Genomic DNA, 17,727 nt, shown 5'->3' on the forward strand with positions numbered 1-17,727 from the left:
GGTCCTGGGTGCTGGGTCCTCCTGCCTTTGCTGTTTGTCATGGAGTCACCCCCAGCCCAGGAGTGGGATCCTGCATGGATGAGCAAACTGAGGCTCAGTTAGTTAGTTCACAGAGCTCACCCGAGGTGGGGACCAGGCCAGTGAGCCCTGACCTCCTGACCCCAGCGTGGCAGGCGCCCCCCACCTGTGGTTTAACACTCCTAGCTGCACGTTGTTTATTTATTTATTTATTTCTCTCTCTCCTCCGTCCCTGCACATAACTTCTTATTTCCTCACTGCGCTTTTCCATTACGGCGGCAGTGTACGCAGCCGATAAGATCAGTCCCCGGAGATGGGACAAAGGGGCCGCCGTCGGCTGGAGGGCTGGTCATATCCTGCCCGAAAGGGCCGTGCAGGGCCTGGGATGCCACAGATGCTATCTTGGGGTTTATTGTGTCTCGTGAGGGCACCTCCCACTCCGGCCCCCCACCCTCTCCCTCCTTGCCCAGGGGCCCAGGCGCCGGGCACTCAGGACCCGCCTCTGCCCCACAGGCCTGACACCTCCGCGAGTGTCCCTCCAGGCCCCCCAACGCTGTCCCTGTGCCCTGTGGGTGGCTGGGCCGTGGGCATGGGCTTTGGCCCCAGTTCCTATCTGGATCCACTCGGGAGCCACTTCGAGTCTGGAGCTTGTCCCAAGCCTCCCAGAGCCTCACTGTCCCTCCCTGCTCCCCCTAGTGCTGCTGGAGACGGTGGCCTTGGTGACCCTGTCCCTGCCGAGGGTCCCCACCTCGAAGGTCGGAGCCCCTGTTCCTGGCTGCCCCAGTGCCACCCGCTGCTGCCTCCTTGACTCGGCAGTTAACTCCTGGGAATTTACCCCAGAAGGATCGCCCCGGCATGCAGGGGCTCGGGCAGCATGTTGAAGATGGCAAGACATTTTCTTTCTTTCTGCTGTCCTGCCACATTTCTTCCAGAGAAGGAAGATGGTTCTAAGGGCAGCGGAGGCCATGTGGGGGTGCCCATTTGTGGGTCGTCCTGGCACACACGGTGGCCGGACGGTAGCAGATCCAGGGCAGCCCTCAGGGAGGCCCCACCCCCACCCGCCGCCTTTAGCTGTCTTTCCACCAGCCCCAGCAGCCCTGAAGGCCCAGGGCCCCAACAAAGGGAGGCCATGTTCCGTCCCTTCGGCAGGTGGGAGGCGGGGGCTGTTTAGTGGGGCCAGTGTCACACAGTGCTTGATTCGGGGACCGGTGGGGATCCTGAGCGGAGGTGCCGGGGAGGGTGCTGTGTCTGGGGGACACCAGCCTGTGCTCCCTGCAGCGCCGCTCCTGAGCCCCTGCCTGGCCTGTGTCTGACTCACAGCCACCTGCCTCTCTGTGGGGCCAGGTCCTCTCTGACCCCGGTCTTCTCATCTGCGTTGGGGAGATCGGTGCCATGACAGCACTCTGTGGCTTCCCATAAAACCACACGCGGCTTGTGGAAGAGAAGACACGATCACAGTTCACGGAAGCACCTCCTGCCTCCGGGGCTCACGTGGGGCTGGGCTCACCCAGGCACAGGCCCCGTACCCCAGGTAGAGCCCCGGGTGCCAGGCAGACCTCAGGCTCCCGAGGCCTGTCTCCCCCTGGTTAGCCCTCCACCCATGGAGGTGACAAGCCGGACGGGCCAGTGAGGTTCGGGGGCAGCAGCCTTTTCTGAAAGGGACTTTTCCATCCTTAGGGGGTGGCAGTGTCCTGACAGCGGGCGCCAACATCCTTGCCAGCAGCTGCCTGGGTGTCTACGGCTGCCCCCAGTGGGGTGGGTGCTGCCAGCCTGGGTAGGATGGTCTCACCCAAGGCTGAGACAGTACCTGCGCCCGCACTGGCCTTCTCTCGTTTATGGAGCATGGATGGAGCCCCCAGAGGGGAGATGAACAGTGGGAAGGAAGAGCCCTCCAGGGCATCCAGACCCTGGAAAAACAGGGCCGAGGCCGGGGCGCCCAGGCCGATAGGACACAGATAAGGTAAAGAAAATACGTCCTGTGCCAACAGCTTTATCTGACGTCCTGCTTCCAGTCACCGATAGGACGAGGCAGGGCTAGGGAGAGCCGGGGACCTCGACCCCAGTTCTTGGGCCTCAGGGTCCCCAGAGACCAGACTACTAGGGCCTAGGGGCAAATTGGCTCCCTCTCCCTATTTCACAGGTAGAAAGACCAAGGCCTGGGACCCAGGGCGTTTAGCCTTCCAGAGCCCCAGGAGCCCTGGAGTCTCCAAGCTTTGAGGCCACGTGAGGCTGTCGTTCTCAGGCTCAGCCCTGGGGAGGGACTGCAGAGGGGCAGAGATGCCACCCAGGGTTGGGGTAGGAAAGAGCCCCTCGCCGGGCCCTGCCCACAGACCCCTTGGGGCGAATGGAGGGACATGGGCCCCCCATGCACCGTGAGGCTCTGCCTGCTGGTCCAGCTGCCCCAGAGGGGCCAGAGGTGGTGGTGTCTGAGACCACAGCCCCCCCTCCCCCAAGAACCCCATGGAACGGGTTCAGACAGGTGAGACCTGGCTCTGAGCTGCCTTTGAGGCCTCTGAAAGGCCATTTCTGGGCCCGAGCACCGCCCGGCTGCCCCCACGGGGCCAGGGCCTTGCCCCTTCCCTTAGAGACACCCCCCTCTCCTGGATGGGCCACTGGGCCTGCAGGTGCAAGGGGCCCCCAGGTCTCTGCAGGGGAGCTGGGCCCCACCCTGCCTTCCTTGCTATTCCCGGGCGGTCCCAGCTCTGCCATTAGCTGGGGCCAGGGTTCAGCCTGATAAAGATGGGCTGTTGTTCTATGTCAAAAAATCAATAATCCCAGCGATGTTCCCGGCGATAGCCTGAGGAGTTCACAGGCACCAGCTGGCAGGTGGGCGGGGCAGACCGGGGCTGCGGCACCTGGGGCCAGCCCTTCCGCTGCTCCCTTGCCCAGCGGCTGACGCAGCTGCTCCACAGTGGACGCCAGGCCCAGACTTGGCCAAGCCCAGTCCAGGCCCCTGCACCTGCTGCTCCTTCCTGCCCGTCTGTGAATGGGCCGCTGGGCTGGCCGGGGCCTCCCCAGGGTCCTCTGGCTGGGCCATCTCCCAGGCCCTGCTGCCCTCCTCCTCCATACACAGGCACTCAGGTCCACAGTGTCCCAGGGCCTGGGGGACACAGTCGTCAACAGCACAGCCCTGAGGGGCTGACAGTCTGTTGGGAAGACAGGGTTCATGAAATCAAGACCTCTGCCCCTTGGCGCCCCCAGGAGGTAGTGAGCACTCTGGGGACCTTGGAGGCACAGAGGAGTGGGAGGACCTGGCATCATCCTCCACACTGATGGGTCCTGGCACACTGCCATGTGGACTGGTCCTGGGGCAGCACTACGCCTGGCACCTGCCTTTCGCTGGAACCAGCACGCCCTACCGTCAGCTCCCGCTGCCTGCTGACCCCGCCCAGGCCCCCTGCGACGTGAGCTCTGAGCACAGCTTGGCAAGAATACTGGACTGGGTGTGCGGGTGCTCAGAGGGTGGGTTCACAGGGTGCCAGGCCCCCCTCTGACAGAGAGAGCTGGACAGGTGCAGCTGCTCACAGGACCCCCATGGAGCTTCCAGCATGTGCCCCACCCTGAGGGAAGGCAGCCCCGAAGGCCCAGCCCCCCGCAGCCATCCACTGTTAGTTCGGTGTCCAGGAAACATCTCAGGAAGGCAGCTTCTGGGGTTCAAAGCCCTTCCCTAACCTCTGGCCTAGGGTGAGAAGAAAATCCTTGTCCAGAAGACCTGGGGCTCTGGGCCACTCCTGGGCTCTCCACTGGCCTCCAGGGTGCTCGGAGGGCTTCAGGCCGGCAGAAGCCAGCCACCATGGCCAGGAGGCGAGCAGGGGCCAAGCCAGGCAGGCAGACGGCAGAGGAGACCAGGGCAGGGGGCTGAGGGGAGACCAGGGCAGGGGTGAGGCAAGACCAGGGCAGAGGGGTGAGGGGAGACCAGGGCAGGGGTGAGGCAAGACCAGGGCAGGGGTGTGAGGGGAGACCAGGGCAGGGGGGCAAGGGGAGACCAGGGCAGGGGGCTGAGGGGAGACCAGGGCAGGGGTGAGGCAAGACCAGGGCAGAGGGGTGAGGGGAGACCAGGGCAGGGGGGTGAGGGGAGACCAGGGCAGGGGGGTGAGGGGAGACCAGGGCAGGGGGGTGAGGGGAGACCAGGGCAGGGGGGTGAGGGGAGACCAGGGCAGGGGGGTGAGGGGAGACCAGGGCAGGGGGGTGAGGGGAGACCAGGGCAGGGGTGAGGGGAGACCAGGGCAGGGGGCTGAGGGGAGACCAGGGCAGGGGGCTGAGGGGAGACCAGGGCAGGGGGGTGAGGGGAGACCAGGGCAGGGGGCTGAGGGGAGACCAGGGCAGGGGGGTGAGGGGAGACCAGGGCAGGGGGGTGAGGGGAGACCAGGGCAGGGGGCTGAGGGGAGACCAGGGCAGGGGTGAGGGGAGACCAGGGCAGAGGGGTGAGGGGAGACCAGGGCAGGGCGGTTAGGGGAGACCAGGGCAGAGGGTAGGAAGGCCGGAGCAGGGAGTGGGAGACACCAGGAGGGGGTTGGGGGAGACCGAGACAAGGGGCGGGAAGACCAGGGCAGGGGTCAGGGGCACCAAGGCAGGGGGACCAGGGTGGAGGAGCTGGAAGCCTCCCGGGAGGCAGTGAGCCGAGGTGGGCCTTGGGCTGGCCCCTCCTGTTTCCCCTAAGTGAAATGGACTTGGGTCTTATGCTAGGGCTTGGCTCCAATGCTGGGCTCACAATAACACAGAATAATCCAGAAACAACTGAAAAGGGGCTTGGCAAGAGGCTGCCCCAGAGTAGGTGGGCAGGGCAGGCTGTGCCCTGAGTGTGCATCCGCAGGGCAGTGGCCGTCACCAGGTGTGCGTGGGGCACAGCTATGAGGAGCAGAGCCATTTCCGCAGCGTGGCTGGAGGGCCCGGACGTATGTGACATCGGTTTCTTCAGCAGCAAAACTGGTCCATTTTTCTCCCCATCCCGAGCATGCAGCTTGCAGGCTCCTCCGCCGCCTCTCCCAGACCCAGCCCTCCTGCAAGGACCCGCCCGGGGGACCCAGGGGGAGGCAGGGTAGGAAGCCTCAGCAGGCCTCCGAGAGGCAGGCTCATCCGCAGAGCCCTCAGGTAGCTTGGCCGCCAAGCTCTGGTGCGTCTGTGGCTCCCGTCGCTGGCATCTCACCTGCCGGCAGCTCCGTCTCCTCCCTAGCTAGCGTGAGACTTTTTCTTCCGTCCTGGCTGTCCAGAGTACCACAGCCAAGGCCACCGCTGTGAGTGAGGGCTGGGGTGCTGCTGGCCTTTCCATGTGGCCTTCTGCCCACTCCGCCTGGCAGCTCCCATCCATGAATGGGGAGGGGCTTCATGGAGGGCCTACTGCCTTATGGGTGGCGTTCACTGCAAGCGGGGTGTCCAGTCTGGGCTGCAGTCCTGGGTTTGCGATCAGAAGGACCTGGGCGTGACTCTCCCATGCCACTTTACCGGCTGTGTAACCTCGGACCTGGCCCCCCAACTTCTGTCACCTCTCTGTCCTGGGGCCTCAGCTGCCACCCAGATCACGGGCTTTGCCAGCCAGGAGGGTCTGACTTTGAAGTTGGTGACCTTGGGCAGGTGACCTCACACCCCGTGAAATGGCTCCAGGCCCTGGGGGGCCCCCGAGGGCTTTGTGGGAACCAAACTGAGGTGATCAGCCAGGGAATCTGCACGTGGCATCATGGTGGAGCACGAGGGCCAGGCCCAAACTGTGCTCAGGAGGTCAGAGGGCCTGGCTTGCTCCGCCCTGCCCATGCAGCTGACCTCGGCCACCCTGGTCTGCCTGCCATGTGACCCTGGGGATTCGCTCGCCCCTCTGGCCTCGGTGTCTGTGTCTGTGTAGGACATGTTGGAAGCCCATGTGCTCAGGGCCCGCACGGTCGTGCGCCAGCCTCACCGCCAGCCTGCTAACCCACAGAGACTTCCAGAACCCACCAGTCTGGCTTTTCCTTCCCTCCCCTCACTCCTTTTTCTTCCTTTTTTGTGACTTTTATCAAAGGCAAACAGCATGATCCCTGAGACAGGGCCGCTCCCAACAAAGCCTAGCCTAGCTGGCCTGTGGGAGTCACAGGGCGGGGCCGGGCGGAGTGATGGCTCCAATTAGATAAGTGGGTGCTGGGGTGACCCCACGGTGGGCACTGACTACAGAGGCTACCATCTGGGGTGGCTGGACCTGGCGCTGCAGAGGCTGACGGCACAAACAGAGGCTGGCCCTGGCAGGCCGGAAACCCAGCTGTGTGCAGGAGGGGCCAGGTTCCCGGTCACCTGCACACTCGCTGGGTGACGCCTTCACCTGTCTCGTCAAGTCACATGAGCCAGACTGCCGGGGCCGTGGGTCAGGTGGGGAAACTGAGGGCTGGGGAGGCCGGGGCGGCTAAGCAGAGTAGCTTCGGAAGGCAGATGACCTGGGTGGAGCCCTGGCTCCTCTATCCGAAAGCAGTCTGGTCTCGGGAGCAACGGCCCTCCCTGCCGTGTAATCCAGAACTGGTTGCTGGAGTCTCTGAGCCTGCAGGATAGAAGATTCTCCCCACAGGATGGCACCCACACGCACGTCAGGAGCGGGCCACAGGCACCTGTGCTGGGCACTGTCACCCGAGTTGCTGAAGGAGGCCACGCCTCTAAGGCCTCGGGCAGAGCCAGAGCCCAGGGGTAGGGGCCAAGTCCAGGGGCAGCCTTGGGCTGCCCACCTGGTGCAGCTTCTTAGCCCATCTGGGCAGCTGGGAGAGACAGCAGCACGTGCAGCAGACGCACCCCTAACCTCACAGCATGAGCCCATCAAGGGGATATAATGCTGGCACCCCCTTCTCCACATGGGTAAACTGAGGCTCAGAGCACACACAACTGCTGGCGAGCTGGGCAGAGGCAGGACTTGGCGCCAGGTCTGTGGATTGCAGACCCCAGCTCTCCCTCCCCAGGCACCCCCAAAAGGCCCTGAACTCTGGTCAGACCCACCTGGGCTCCCCTCAGCCAGGCTCACCGCTCTGTGGAGCGGGCCCTGAGCCTGGCCCCAGGCGCAGCGCTGAGCTCTGCTTGGTCCTCAGCCCCCACTGCTTCCCTCCCCACCGGGTGCCGTCAGAGGGTTTTCAATCCTATAAATAGGCAATGGCTGGAACGGCTCATTTGGTTCCTAGCAGAGGCTTGGGGGTGAAATGAAATCCCAGCACGGCGTGTTTGTTCTAGAAACGGCATGTGCAGGCTTGTTTGCCTGAATAAATCAGTCCTTGTCCCAGTGCTGTGCCTGTAGTGTCGGCCCTGTACCCCCGGCGGGGCTTACGCATGCAGCCTGGGGTCCACCCCCTCCTCAGGAGACCCGTCTAGAGATGGGGAAACTGAGGCCAGAGCGGGAGGAGTCAGCCATGGGGCCAGCAGTAACCCCCTCCCACCTCAGCATCCCCCGACCCCAGGCCCCTGGGCCCCTCGGCCCCTCACCCGCTCTCACGGACACCTTCCCCCGTTCCCAGGCTTGAGTCAAGTCCTCAGGAGGCACCCCACCTGCCAGGAGTAGGCCTCACCCGCCCCGCTCTCCAGTGCAGTGACGCTTCTGGCTGGGGGAGGGTGTCTGCAGGAACAGGGGGCTAGAAACAGGTGGTGTTGGGGGTGGGTTGAGACCACACGCCTCTGTGTTCACTTGCACAGGTCGTGTGCTGCACAAGGGCACGGGGCCGAGCCGGGGCTGAGGTCAGCCATGCTACCCTCACCTATCCAAGTACCTTCTTGGCTCCGTATCCACCCCCGAGAGGTACCTTCCTTGTGCACAGCCTCTTGGAGACAACAGCCTGAACCCTGGTCCAGGGAGATGGGTTGTCATGGTTACCACTGCCCTGGTCCCCAGCCCCACACCCCTCTGATCCCTGGAGGCCCCTCGCCTAGACCCCGGCCATCCCTGAGTGGTGGGTTCTGCCCCTGGGCAAGGGGAATGGCCACCTTTATCAGAGCCAGCCCTCTCTGGCGGTGCATGATACTCAGAAGGGGCAGCCGCCACGGGAAATGCCAGCCACGCTCTTATCTGGGAGACTGGGCCAGCTGGCCCTGGAACTCTGATTAGGGAGCAGGACCGTTTGCCTGTGGGTATGGCATGGGCCGGGCAGGGTGGGCACCAGCTCTGCCCTCCCCCTTCCCCATGAGGGCAGGAGGCAAGCGAGAGCCCAGAGCGGCCAGGACAGGGACCTCGGCATCCCCGAGTGTGTCACAGGGCAGGTGTGGACGCTGCAGGCCACGCTCCTCCTACCCCTCCAAAGGTAGGCACCAGCCCTGGGTGCACAGCAGGGGCTCCCAGCGGGGCTCCCTGCCCAGCAGGCCTAGGGGCTCTGCTCCCAAATGTTCTGGAACCTGAGGGGAAGGCATGTGACTCCCTTCCCTCTCTGAAAGGAAGTCACAGCCACTTGTGGGTCTAGATGTGCCCTCAGGAGCCTCTCAGGTCCCTTTGCCCCCAGACTCCCTGCCCGCCAGGGCTCAGCAGGAGAACAGAGGTTCCCGTGCAGGGCTTCCCCACGCAGCTCCCAGAGTTTCTGGCGGTTCCAATGGGATTCCAGACACTTCCCTGTGACCCACGCCTGACTGTGGGGTGACACACAGGCTCACTTGATGGTGGCACTCAGGACCCGCCAGAGGCCAGACAGAGACAGGGACAGATGGGTACACACGGGAGCTCCCCTTCAGGGAGTCTCTTCTCTCCCTTGCACACCCCCAAGGGCCAGCAGGGTGGGGGTCAGAGATGCAGGGGAGGCCAGGACAGGAGGGGCTGGGCCCCCACCACCATCACATGTGGGGGTGCCTTTGGAGCCAGGCCTCTGGGTTTGGACCCCACGTGCCCCACTGCTAGCCACGTCACCTCCAGGAGCCTCGATGTCCTCATCTGTGCAGGGGGATGACTGTTCTCAGTCCCCCATAGGGGGACTGGCTGACCTGTGTGATGCTGGCACGGCTCACAGCGGTCACCCTATGGTGCCAAGCCTGCAGTGGGAGGGCAGGAGGGCAGCCCGGTGGTCAGAGCCCTGAGCCTGGACCCAGGCATTCTGGGTGGGCTGGCAGTTGTGAGGCTGAGACGGCAGAGCTGCTCCTGCCACCCCCAGCCTGCTCTTCCCCTCCTGGGGGCTGATAAAGGGGCTCGGGCCTCCTTGGCCTCTCAGTCCTGGTTCGCTGCCATCTTATCTGCCCTGGGGAAGACAAAGACCCAGTTAAAACGTTTTAGCAGGGCCTCCCGGCGTATTTACATGTTATCTCTGCCATTAGGCAAGCAGCTATCTGATCATCAGGCCCATTAAGGCCACAGCCTGCCCAATCGGGGCTCCAGGAAGTGGGGCCGCCACAGCACTGCGGCCAGGGGACCAGGCCAGGCCGTGTGAGGCCTCCGTGAGCCCTGGCAGCCCTGGCCACAGCAGAGTAGAGGTGGCCCGGCCTTCGCGGGCAGGTGGTGGGTGGCCTGGGAGGAACCACTCCCTGTTGTCCACTGAGCAGGCTTAGGCTCCAGGAGGCAGGTAGGGGCCAGGCGTGTGCATGTCCTCAGCAGCGTGACCTGGGGCTTCACGCAGCGAGTGTGTGTCCTCCGCCAGCCTCGGGGCTCCAGGTCCCACGGCCAAGTGTCGGCAGCGCCAGGCGCCTTCCAGAGGTTCCCTCCTGCCACTGTCGGCTTCTGGGGGCTCCAGGCGACCCTCCCAGCTGCACCCTGTCTCACCTCCATCTTCTCACGGCCCTCTCTGTCTCTGCTTTTCTGTGTCTCTTAGAAGATACTTGTCACTGGATTTAGGGACCACCTGATAATCCCACTGATCTCATCTCAAGAGCCTTAATCTAATTACATTTGCAAAGACCCTTTTACAGAATAAGGGCGCGTTCATAGATTGCAGGCCGATGTATCTGTTGGGGGCCACCTGTCTGCCGCGACACAAACTCACACCAACCTTGCGTCAGGCAGCCGGGCCCTGTGGGGCTGTCCACCTGCAGCCCTTGCCCCGGGAGAACGACCAGGGCGGGGCTCACAGCTCACAGACACCCAGCAGCGACATCCTTCCTGCTCCGGGGCTGCACAGGCCCCCAGGACCCAGCACCTGCCGGCCCCTGCCACTCAGCGCCAGGCCCTAAGGACCCTCCACCCTTGGGCCGACCTTGGTGGGAGGTGGGCTGGACAGGCCCCAGACCGGGCACGCCTCATGCCTGCCATGTCTCTCTGCAGACGAGCTGGAACCGGTGGTGCAGCATGGGCAGAGGCATGTGCGGGCCCGACTCAGCCTCGCCACGGGCCTGTCCTGGGGCCCATTCCACGGGAGCGTCCAGACCAGAGCCTCGTCCCCCGGGCAGGCAGAGCCGGTAAGGAGCCTCCACCCCCACCCCTGCCCACCCGCCACATTCGCACCCCCAGCCAGGCCCAGCTTAGACGCCAGCCCAGGAGCTCTGGCCAGTTGATGTGGAGCCTGTGGGGAGGTGTGGGCCTGAGACATTGGAACCTGAAGCGCAGGGAGGGATTCACTGCCTGGGAGCCCAGGGAGGCCTTCCTGTGGGAGGTGATATGGGGCCTCTGGTACCTCCGGGAAGACTTCCTGGAAGAGGGGTTCTTTAAGCAGGACCTTGACGGATGGACGAGTGAGCACTGGGGCAGAGGAGAAAGGCATTCGGGGGAGGGAGGAACAAAGCAATGGCCAGGCCTTGGGGTGCTGGGATGGCGACTTCCCACTGCAGCAGAGGGCAAAAGGGCGGTCCTGTGTCCAACCCCGTGGACACTTCTGACTCAGGCGCAGCCTCGGGCCGTGGTCTCCGTGGCCTCGACACATGTGTCATGTCCTTGGTGACGGCCCCCGCCTAGCAGAGGCTTCCAAGGCAGCTGCTAGACCCGAGTGCCTGTGTCATTTGTCTTGGATCTGCTTCTGACGCCACCTCCTACTTATGACAAGTCAGTACAGTTTCCTCCTGAGAGGGTATAATGGTTTCTTTTAAAATACGTCTCGGCCGGGCGCGGTGGCTCAAGCCTGTAATCCCAGCACTTTGGGAGGCCGAGGCGGGTGGATCACAAGGTCGAGAGATCGAGACCATCCTGGTCAACATGGTGAAACCCCGTCTCTACTAAAAATACAAAAAAATTAGCTGGGCATGGTGGCACGTGCCTGTAATCCCAGCTACTCAGGAGGCTGAGGCAGGAGAATTGCCTGAGCCCAGGAGGCGGAGGTTGCGATGAGCCGAGATCGCGCCATTGCACTCCAGCCTGGGTAACAAGAGCGAAACTCCGTCTCAAAAAAAAAAAAAAAAAAAAAAAAAAAAAAAAAAAAAATACGTCTCGGCCGGGCGCGGTGGCTCAAGCCTGTAATCCCAGCACTTTGGGAGGCCGAGGCGAGTGGATCACGAGGTCAAGAGATCGAGACCATCCTGGTCAACATGGTGAAACCCTGTCTCTACTAAAAATACAAAAAATTAGCTGGGCATGGTGGCGTGTGCCTGTAATCCCAGCTACTTAGGAGGCTGAGGCAGGAGAATTGCCTGAACCCAGGAGGCGGAGGTTGCGGTGAGCCGAGATTGCGCCATTGCACTCCAGCCTGGGTAATAAGAGCGAAACTCCGTCTCAAAAAAAAAAAAAAAAAAAAAAAAAAGTCTCAACTAAGAAAGGGCGCTGGTGTAGAGAAACCTGTACGTCGGCATGCGGCCGAGGCACGGGTGGCGTGGGGTCTGGGGCCGGGCCTCTGGACCTCAGAAAGGCCTGCCAGGGCTCCAGCCTGCCACCCAGTGGAGTCCTCCTGGGCCGTCCACACAGCCTTCTGCAGCAGAGCAGGCAGACGCATGTCCCAGGCCGCTCAGGGAGTCGGGAAGCTGGCCCAGGACAGAGGGTGTCCCCCTTCACCAGGCCCCCAAGTCTCCCACCTTGATGCTGTTTCCTTGCTGTGTGTCCCCAGGCAGGCCCCTGCCCACTCTGAGCCTCCTCTTCCTCAGCATTTGGGACCCACGGGGGCACCTGAGGCTTGGTGTCTGAGCCTGCAGACCCTGAGCGGGGAGCGTGGGCAGGACAATGGGCTTGTCTGTGAAGGAGGGAAGCCCATGGCACCACTGCCTGCCAGGGCAGCTGGGAGGTCACATGAGGTGGTCAGGGTGGTGCCTGCCACAGGGCATGGCTCAGTGGGCACTGCGGCCAGCCCTTTGCAGGGGTGGAAGAAGAGCTGTGGAAGCTGAGTGGTGGGGGACTTGGGCTCCGTGGAAGGAGCCACACTTCAGTTGCCCCGAAGAAAGGAAGCTGCGGTGTGGAGGGCTGGCTCTGCGCGCACGCAAGGGCAGCTGACCCTGCTGGGGTGCTGGGATAGGAGGGTGTTGGCAGGTGCATTTAGTGGTTGCCAGGAGGAATGAGTGGATAGAATGGGAGCTCATGGCTCCCATCCCAGCGTGTCACGAAAACTCATCGGTAGTGACCAGGAGCAAAGGCCGTAGGGGCTCAGACTGCAGGCTCTGTGAGTTCCAGACACACCACACGCCCATCCTGACTTCCTTGTCCCCCACTCTATGACGTGGATACTGCCATTCCATTTTATAGATGAGAAAACTGAGGCTCCCAGAGGCTAAGTCAATTCATTCCCCAAGTACCCAGGACCAAACAGCAGAAGGAGAATTGGAACCCACAGCTGCCTATCCCCAGAGACCCTCTAAGGCTCCCTAATGACAGGGCTGTGGGGCTGATGCAGGCCCGGGAGTCATCCCCACAGCCTGCAGTCACCACCCCATGCTCCAGTCCACCTGCCTCCACATTTTGTCCTGCTCCGGCCTGGGGCTCAGGCCATCCTGGGGCTACGGGCACAAGGTTAGAAACCCTCCCAAGTGGGGAGATAACGTGTGGGGCAGGCGGGGAGCTGGAGGGAAGGCCGGAGGAGCCTCTGAGGCTCTGTGGGGAGCCCCGCCTTCCTGGGGAGGAAGGAGCCCCCCCTAGCTCTTCCCTCCTCTGCTTTATCTCCTGCAGAATTAAATCCTTGATTAACCCTTATCTCCCCGGCAAGGCGCTATCTCCGCCTTGGCGCCAAGCGTCCAGACACACCGTCCAAGATGATTGATTTCTTCAAGATGTGCACGCCTTTCTGATACTTCATTTATTGTCTAAATATTTTTGCATTTTAGTAGGCCCCTGTCGCTCTTGGCTGAGAGGTCCTGGTCCTCTCCCCCACCCCTCACCTCCTGCCCCAGAGTGTCCCAGCAGCTGCCATTTTTTCTTTCTCTTTGTAGAAGGAGAAGGGCAAGGGGCACAGATGAAATGCTGTGACCCTCCCCGCTGCCTCCACAGGCCTGGGCTTCTCACAGACGGGAGTGTATGGGGACAGGTGGCTTCCCTCTCAGTCCCCCACCTCTGGACATGGGAGGCAGGCACCCAGGGAGGAAACTGAGGGCACATGTCCCCTGCCGAGTCAGGGGTGTGGACTCTGGCACCGACCTGCTGTGAGACCTGGGGCAGGTCACTTCCCTGATGCAGCATGCCAGGGGCCTGAGGGGCCCAGCCAGCTTCAGAAATTATAGTCAGTGCAGAAGAGACACTCATGGTAGAGGGGCGAGTGGATGGGCGAGTGGGTGATTGGGTAAAAGGGGTAGATAGATGGATAAACAGATGAATAGATGTGGATAGATGAATGGATGGATGGAGAACAGATGGATAGATGTATGATATGAGTGGATGGATGAGCAGGTGGGTGGATAGATGGATGAATGAATGGGTGGGTGGGTGGATGGGTGGGTGGTAGATGCATGGGTGGGTGGGTAGATGGATAGGTGGGTGGATGGATGGATATGTGGATGGGTGGATGGGTGGTGGATGGATGGATGGATGGGTGGGTGGATGGGTGGGTGGATGGGTGGGTGGATGGACAGATGGATCAGTGGATGGATCGGTGAATGGGTGGATGGATGGGTGGATGGATGGGTGGATGGATGGATGGATGGATGGGTAGGTGGATGGATGGGTGGGTGGATGGGTGGGGGAGTTGGTGGATGGATGGGTGGGTGAATGGGTGGATGGATGGGTGGGTGGATGAATGGATGGATGGGTGGATGGATAGGTGGGTGGATGGGTGGATGGGTGGATGGACAGGTGGGTGGATGGGTGGATGAATGGGTGGATGGATGGGTGGATGGATAGGTGGGTGGATGGGTGGGTGGTTGGGTGGATGGATAGGTGGGTGGATGCGTGGGTGGATGAATGCATAGATGGATGGGTAGATGAATGGATGGATGGGTGGGTGGATGGATGGATGGGTGGATGGATGGATGGATGGGTGGATGGATGGGTGGATGGATAAATGGATGGGTGGATGGGTGGATGGGTGGTGGATGGATGGGTGAATGGATCGACGGATGGGTGGATGGATGGATGGATGGGTGGGTGGATGGATGGATGGATGGATGGGTGGATGGGTGGATGGGTGGATGGGTGGATGGGCATATGGCCTGAGGCTAACCTTAGTGAAAACTGAAGGGAGAGTACCTGGCTCAGCTCCCCAAGCCTGGCTTTCCCCTGCTATGAGGACAGGTTCTGCCATGTCGATGACCCCTGATGCCAGGCTCTGGAACTCCCTGCATAGTTTGAGAGGACTGCCCAGCCCCATCCCCAGATAAGAGAGCCTCAGGCCATCATGGGTCAGGGACCCCCTGCTAAAGTCTCCTGAGCACAAACCGTTTCTTACATGGAATTGTGTTCTCTCTGAGTTATATTTTATTCTGGAGACAAGAAGTCAGAAATGAAGGCATGGGAAAGGGCCCCAGTGACCCTTGGCTTGGAGACGCCTCACCCCATTCTGCCTGTCTTCACAGGGCTTTCTCTGCCTTCTCCTCTCTTTTGAAGATGTGAGCCATTGCAGTTAGGGCCCACCCTAATCCAGGATGGCCTCTCGGAATTTATAACTTATCCCACCTGCAAGGACCCTTCTTCCAAATAAGGTCATGTTCACAGGCTCTAGGTGGACATCTCTGGGGACCAACGTTCAGCCCACAGCTGGACTAACAAGGGGAAGAGCTGGGGCTCAGCCAGACAGCGCCTGTGCCTCTGTAAGCAGCCCCTGAGGGGCCAGGCAGTCCAGCCCTGGCTGTAGAAGGCCACAGAGGAAGCAGACGAGGTGCCCTGCAGCCTGTGGGCACTCTGGTGGTGGAAAACAGGACATCATCCAAGCCAGGCCTGCCACTGCCTTCGCTGGGTCTCTGTGCACCCTTCCTCTCCATGTCTTTTGCTGGTCAGTGTCCATGCCTCAGTTTCCCTGCCAGCAGTGGTAGGAGCTGGGCAAGTGTCGCAGGGTCTGGGAGGCACCAAAAATGTGAAGAGGCCCTGGAACCCCTTCCATCGCCTTAGAAAGACTGAGCTATGGGCTGGGAGCAGCCTGTCCTTCCCCGGCCCCGACTACCCCACCCCTGGAGCAGGGAATGGAACTTGCCAGGGTCCCTGCATCTAACAGCTTTGGGGGCCAGCATAGCACCTGGCAGTTCCCAACATCCAGAACCCAGGCACATTGCCCTGACCTGGCATTGCAGTTCCCTGCTCCTGTCTGTTCCCTCCCCTGTGCTGTTCCCTCCTCCTGTCTGTTCCCTCCCCTGTCTGTTCCCTCCTCCTGTCTGTTCCCTCCCCTGTCTGTTCCCTCCTCCTGTCTGTTCCCTCCCCTGTGCTGTTCCCTCCCCTGTGCTGTTCCCTCCCCTGTGCTGTTCCCTCCCCTGTGCTGTTCCCTCCTCCTGTCTGTTCCCTCCCCTGTGCTGTTCCCTCCCCTGTGCTGTTCCCTCCCCTGTCTGTTCCCTCCCCTGTGCTGTTCCCTCCTCCTGTCTGTTCCCTCCCCTGTGCTGTTCCCTCCCCTGTGCTGTTCCCTCCCCTGTCTGTTCCCTCCCCTGTGCTGTTCCCTCCTCCTGTCTGTTCCCTCCCCTGTGCTGTTCCCTCCCCTGTCTGTTCCCTCCCCTGTCTGTTCCCTCCTCCTGTGCTGTTCCCTCCCCTGTGCTGTTCCCTCCCCTGTGCTGTTCCCTCCCCTGTGCTGTTCCCTCCTCCTGTGCTGTTCCCTCCCCTGTCTGTTCCCTCCCCTGTCTGTTCCCTCCCCTGTGCTGTTCCCTCCCCTGTGCTGTTCCCTCCCCTGTGCTGTTCCCTCCTCCTGTGCTGTTCCCTCCCCTGTCTGTTCCCTCCCCTGTCTGTTCCCTCCTCCTGTCTGTTCCCTCCCCTGTCTGTTCCCTCCCCTGTCTGTTCCCTCCCCTGTCTGTTCCCTCCCCTGTCTGTTCCCTCCTCCCGTCTGTTCCCTCCTCCCGTCTGTTCCCTCCTCCTGTCTGTTCCCTCCTCCTGTCTGTTCCCTCCTCCTGTCTGCCTGTTCCCTCCGTGCTGTTCCCTCCTCCTCTCTGTTCCCTCCCAATGCTGTTCCTTGGTCCCCCTCACCTCCACACCCTCCCTTCCTCACCCTCCAGGCCTCAGCTGACATCCTGCTCCACTCCCCATCTCAGCCCGTCCCTGTGTCACTGTCACTGCCCCCGCCAGGCGTCTGCCTCCTGTTTCTGGCTGGCTCCACATGGCAGCCTCCACATGCAGTTCTAGTCACCGTGTTTCCCACACCGGGTAACAGCTGGTGGGCAAGGCCTGCCTGCTGGATGAGGGACGGAAGGAGGGAGTGGGTGACCGAGTGACCGAGTGACTGAAGTGACAGCGGCAGTGCGGTGGGCCGGGGTAAGGGGGAGGGACTGAGGGAGTGACCGCAGTGACACAGTGGGAGTCTCGCTGCCTGCCATATAAGGGAGGGAGGAAGGGAAGGAGGGAGGGAGGGGGGAGTGAGGGAGTGAGTGAATGAATGAATAAATGAGTGAGTGACTGAGTGGATGACGTGACAGCAGCGATGCAGCAGGGGTCTCACGGCCTGCCTGGTGGATGAGGGACTGAATGAATGAATGAATGCATGAGTGGATGACGTGACAGCAGCGAGGCAGTGGGCAGGGGTCTCACAGACAGGGCTTGTCATCCTGCAGGCCTCAGGCCCCTCACCAGGGAAATGTGCACCTTTCATGGTAGGGGGAGACAGAGGTTCTGAGGACCAGCCTCTGGTAAGGCGAGGGAGATGTGGGGACTTGTTGGGATGGGCTGGAGGACAAACAGGCTGGGACCTCAGCAGCCTCAGCCTCAGCCTCAGCTCCTGCCCTCCCTTGAATCTCCTGCTGGCCCGCAGTGGCCTGGGGGTGGCCAGGCAGCCCCGAGGGGCTTCTGCAGGGCCGGCCCTGGGCTAGGCCACCCAACCTTAGAATGCCCCCCGAGAGCTGCTTCAGAGCTGCCCAGCGAGGTCTGGTAACAGCCTCAGATGAGGTTGTCACAGCGGATGCAGCGGGGATAGGGTTTCCGATGGCTGTCGGTGCCATCACAGCATCAAGACACTGACCTCTTTGTTGGGGGAGACAAGCATTCTCAGGGCCGTCCAGGGAATTTAAAGTGGCCACCGTTGTCCTGGGGCAGGTGGGGCCGGCTGGGGCCTGGAGGCGGGACAGGGCGACCCCGAGGGGTGGCAAGCAGGGCGGGCTCTAGGGCCCTCTGTGGACCCTGGACACACCCGATGAGGCTGGGCACTGAGCCTGGGGCACCCTAGGAAGGGAGACAGCCACAGCGCCCATGTCTCTGACAGTCTTGGCAGAAGGGCCAGGCTGGGGAGTTAAAAACAGGCCCCTCCCCGCCTCCCCCCAACCCCCGGCCCACAGGCAGAGCAGGGTCAGGAAGGGCCTGAAGAACCAGAGAAAGAGCTACTGTTCTAGGCCTGGTCAGAGGTGGGG

At 62.1% G+C, this 17,727-nt stretch overlaps 1 protein-coding gene across 2 annotated transcripts in view; it reads left to right on the forward strand.

The window, feature by feature from the left end:
- Window positions 1-17,727, forward strand: part of ZFPM1 (zinc finger protein, FOG family member 1) — a 76,021-nt gene that overhangs the window by 46,363 nt on the left and 11,931 nt on the right. For both annotated transcript variants that reach the window (XM_039463374.2, XM_074401260.1), the window contains exon 4: window positions 10,184-10,317. In XM_039463374.2, coding sequence (XP_039319308.1) covers window positions 10,184-10,317 — 134 coding nt within the window. The remainder of the gene's footprint in view (window positions 1-10,183; window positions 10,318-17,727) is intronic.

Source organism: Saimiri boliviensis, chromosome 1 (genome assembly GCF_048565385.1).
Source record: "Saimiri boliviensis isolate mSaiBol1 chromosome 1, mSaiBol1.pri, whole genome shotgun sequence".
Classification (NCBI taxonomy): Eukaryota; Metazoa; Chordata; class Mammalia; order Primates; family Cebidae; genus Saimiri; species Saimiri boliviensis.